General features: G+C 37.4%; 1 protein-coding gene across 1 annotated transcript; it reads right to left on the bottom strand.

The window, feature by feature from the left end:
* Nucleotides 1-959: 959 nt before the first annotated feature.
* On the bottom strand, nucleotides 960-2,781 carry LOC307012622 (uncharacterized protein; the record flags this gene model as incomplete). The annotated part of the gene is made up of 4 exons (XM_079639504.1): nucleotides 2,514-2,781; nucleotides 2,036-2,197; nucleotides 1,863-1,952; nucleotides 960-1,289 (listed from the first exon to the last, which is right to left on the bottom strand). The coding sequence occupies exons 1-4, from the start codon at nucleotides 2,694-2,696 to the stop codon at nucleotides 960-962; spliced, it is 765 nt and encodes a 254-aa protein (XP_079495630.1). The 5' UTR covers nucleotides 2,697-2,781.
* Nucleotides 2,782-4,671: the final 1,890 nt, after the last annotated feature.

A 4,671-nucleotide genomic window follows, 5' to 3' on the forward strand; every position in this document is an offset into this window, starting at 1 on the left:
TTAGTAATTTCAATTAAGTAATGTCTTTGAATTAGGGTATCAAGTTAAGATGATCTAAAATAATTTCTTGTTTTAACTTAATTAATTATAAACACACACACTTGTGTACAAAACTTTTTTTTTATTAAAACCAATGTTAAGCCAATACAGCCAATACAACACTATTCATATTCACCCAATAGAAAATACTTTCCATTAAACACATTAGCTTTTCCTTACACAACACTCTTTGTCTCTGGTAAGTTTAATATCAGTTTCAACTGTTTTATATTTTAATCAGCACAAAGATTCATTTAAATTTTACTTTTATAAATCATTAATCGTCTTAATCTGTGATGAACCCTGTTTCTGTGTGTATTTGTTTGTGGTGTGTGTTTGTATGTATGTGTATGTGTGGTGTTTGTTTGTATGTGGGTGTGTGTGTTTGTGGTGTGCTTGTGTGTGCTTGTTTCTTTGTGTGTGTGTGTGTGTGTGTGTGTGTGTGTGTACAAAACATTTGTAAAAATTTTTTAAAACCAATGTTAAGCCAATACAACACTATTCATATTCACCCAATAGAAAATACTTTCCTTTAAACACATTAGCTTTTCCTTACACAACACTCTTTGTCTTTGGTGAGTTTAATATCAGTTATATTTTAATCAACACAAAGATTCATTTAAATTTTAAATTTCAATATTTATACTTTTATAAATCATTAATCGTCTTAATCTGTGATGAACCCTGTTTCTGTGTGTGTGTTTGTTTGTATGTATGTATGTGTGTGGTGTGTGTGTTTGTGTTGTTTTTGCGTGTGGTGTGTGTTTGTTTGTGTGTGTGTATGTGTTTGATTGTTTGTGTGTGTGTGTGTGTAAAACTTCAGACTGCAGCTGGTTGTTTTCAAATATTTGAGACTTGATACATGTCAACAGAAACAAAGCAAAAATGAATTCCAATCGTATTCTTGGGTGGGGCATGGTTTACAAATTGTACCTCAGGAGCTTGTTTCGGATGCCGTGGACTCTGGCAGAGGCTTGATCTGGTTTGATCTTCATCACTACCCTCTGAAGGAACTCAAAGGAATACTTCATGGCTCGTGGATACTCAAGGTTAACGCAGTAGATGATCCCCAAATGCATGGCAAAGCTGGATGGCACATCCTTAAAGTTGTGAAGCACAACAGTCTCCTCAACCACAACTGCCTCATTGAAGACCTCACGTGGAAATACATCCTGGTTTTCACCTTCATAGCCTATCAACAGGCCAAGTTGCATCCCCTCCATGGCTGTAGTCAGAGTCTCACCATGGGCCTTGAAAAGCAGAAGAAAAAAATTGTGTGAATGTTTGGGTCAAGAAGTGCATGCTCTGCAAAGCTACTTAAGTCTCAGTGATCATAAGCCTTGTTTTCAAACTAATAAAATAGTCTTGGTTGTGAGTGTGCATGTTTGTAGGGGCAATGTTGCAAGGTTACTGCAAGGGTGAAAACTTCAGTGTCCTTTCAGATCTGGGTTAAGTGTATGTTGCACTGGGTTCTCTCCCCATCCCTATTCTACCCCCCCTTTCTCCTCCCCCAACATTGTTCTACCTCTCCCTCCTCCCATCACCACTATTCCACCCAACCCTCATCCTCCCCATCCCTATTCTGCCCCTCACCCCTCCCTGCATCATCACTATTTTGCTGCCACAGGACTTTATCAAGACCCATGAGTGTATCTAATCCAAGCTCTGTGTTAAAGGTTGTGTGTGTGTTTGTGTGTGTGTGTGTGTGTGTGTGTGTGTGTGTGGGGTGTAGTGAGGTGAGTGGTGTGTGTGTGCACGCAAGTGTATATGTGGGTGGGTGCGTTCGTATATGGGCTGTTATGCATGACAGAAAAAGGTCTTACGTCACACATCCTGATGATGTCTGATGGCTCTTCTCTTAGGTAGTGTGGCAGACCCAGCAGAGCAGCAGTCCTTCTCCTTTCGTTTGTGTCCTACAAGACAAAAATAAGCAGTGTTGAGATTTTATTGCGAACATCTGGTGCCCAATTTTACAATTCTCAGCTCGTCTACTCACGTCTTTCTTCAGACAGTCCAAAATGGCTTTCAGTGCAGGCTTCTTTGCCGACTTGGTCGCAGCTTCGTACACTTCCAGCAGTCTTGGTGTCAGGTCATCAAGTCCATCGAGGAACGACTCAAGAAGGTCTGTGCTTACGACTCTTTTGAACTCTGCCCGAACCTGAGGAGACAAAAAAGACAAAAAGGTTAAGAAATTAGAGAAAATATTTTTCAAAGCATAGAGTCACAATTTAGTAAGATAAGGTGGTCTGTTGTCAAAGGCTTTCATCCACTCAGTAAAACTAAACACAATCCTCTCACTTATCTGTATGCACATTCACGCCACCATTCGGACTAAAAAAAAACATTTCTGAACGGACCACAGTACAGTATCAGACATCTCTCTAGTACTTACTGGAGAGAATCTCATACATTGATATCCAGTCATTGGATTATGGTAAGTGATTAATCTTAGGCTGTGTTGTCTATTGTTATACCTGTCTCTCACAGAACATGGCCGGCCATCTAGCTATGACATCCCCAACGAGAGGTTGATCCCCTACGATCTCCTTTCTGCGCTTGGAGAACGTGGCAGACATCAGCTCATCTATCTGCTGGTGATCTGGGTCTTTTTTCAGCACTTCCATCTGAATTTGATTGCACAAGAACAAAGGGCACATACTAAGACAAAATAGTAGGCTTCACAGACACAAAAGCAAAGTGTAGGTAGTTAGTATAATATAGGCAGGTATGTATGCAGTAATATTAGACAGGTATGTGTGATGTGCATGTGTGTGATGTACCTCCATCATCCTCCGCTTTTCTTCCATGTCTTCATCACTCAGTCCTTCAGGGGGATCTGGACAGTCAAAAAGTATTGATTTATTTTATTAATACATTTATTTATTTCCCCAAAAAATAAAATAAAAATTCTTAATGACCCCAAACTTTTGAATGGTGTTTAATGTTACAAAAGCTTTAGATTTCAGATAAATGCTGTTATTTTTAACTTTCTATTCATCAAAGAATTTTGAAAAAAAATTGTACACAGTTTTCAACATTGATAATGATCATGAATGTTTCTTGAGCATCAAATCATCATATTAGAAGGATTTCTGGTGGATCATGTGACACTGAAGACTGAAAATTCAGCTTTGATCACAGGAATAATTTACAGTTTAAAATATATTAAAATAGAAAACAGCTGTTTTAAATTGGAATACTATTTCACAATATTACGGTTTTTGTTTGTATTTTTAATCAAATAAATACAGCCGTGGTGAGCAGAAGATAAAAATCTGACTGACCCCAAACTTTTGAACTGTAACGTTAGTGTAACTTAACGTTATTTGGCCTTGACATACGGTCTATCAGAAATGGTGTTTTCTACAACAGTTTACAGTGAAAACTGGTATTGTCTCAGATGAAGCTTTATCAACCGTCTCTGACTGAACTAAAAGACTGCAAACGTGTTCTAGCTAACATTAACGGCCGCTGAAATGTGCCTCGCTTAAATGACATCACAGTTGCCGCACATATCAAAAGGTAACGTTAATCGCGTTATTGGTTTCATCAACGCACATTCATAATATCTACAAAACACGAACACTTACCAATAGCGAAGTTGTTCACGCCAACCCGATCGTCTTGTCTGATGGAAAAATGAGGCACCAGTTTGAAGTGTGACTGCTTGCAGGCGCGAAAAACGTGCTTGTCGTGGCCTCGTCGTCTGTAGTCTCCCGCACATGCGCAAAGAGCTGTCCTCCGCTTAATTTAAAATGGCAAGTTCATTCAATCACCTGTAATTTGTGATTCATTGAAGTAACTTATGAACCTAAATTGAAAGATTGAAAACTCAAACAATTGAGCTGAAATTTCATAACACATTATGTTATGTCTGAGTTAATGACATATATAAGTTATCATAACTTTTTGATCAGATTATTTTTTACAGTGTACTTGTGCAGATTCCCTTTAAGTTTAATCTTAATTAAACTTTGTCATATGACCACTGCCAAACTGTTTGTGTCAATTAGCTGTCAGCTGCTTTAATGGTACAGTTCGTTCAGGTCAAGATCTGAAGGAAATGTTCAGCATATCTGAACATGGCAATAAGAGCTTGTGTTGCTTCAATGCAAATACAGGCAACAGGCAAGCATGGCAGAAAAGTTTCCCAGTTTTCATACCCGTACAAGCCCATTTATTTGATCAAAAATACAGAAAAAAATACGTAATAGTGTGTTGCATTACTTTTTGGATACCTTTCTTATATGCTGTGCTCAATGAATTTCTTCTTATTGTGCTGCTCAATATTTTTTTGTGGAAACCATGATATATATATATATATATATATATATATATATATATATATATATATATATATATATTCAATATTCTGTGATGAATCGTAAAGTTAAAAAGAACAGCATTTATTTTAAATATATAGTATTAAAGTAAAAAAGAAGCAGTGTCATCCACACAAATGTATCATTATTAATATTTTAACACGTGAACACGTGCACATGCACCAGCTTTGATTTAGCTTTCCTTCATCCTTTGCTGTAAAATGAAGATGGCTTTTGAGTTTGCAGTTTTAAATCCGCGGACGATTCCCTCATTGAGCCATTTCTTGTTCCAGCCCATTTACCATGATAA

The sequence above is a fragment of the Phoxinus phoxinus genome, assembly GCF_949152265.1.
Source record: "Phoxinus phoxinus genome assembly, chromosome: 16".
Taxonomy (NCBI): domain Eukaryota; kingdom Metazoa; phylum Chordata; class Actinopteri; order Cypriniformes; family Leuciscidae; genus Phoxinus; species Phoxinus phoxinus.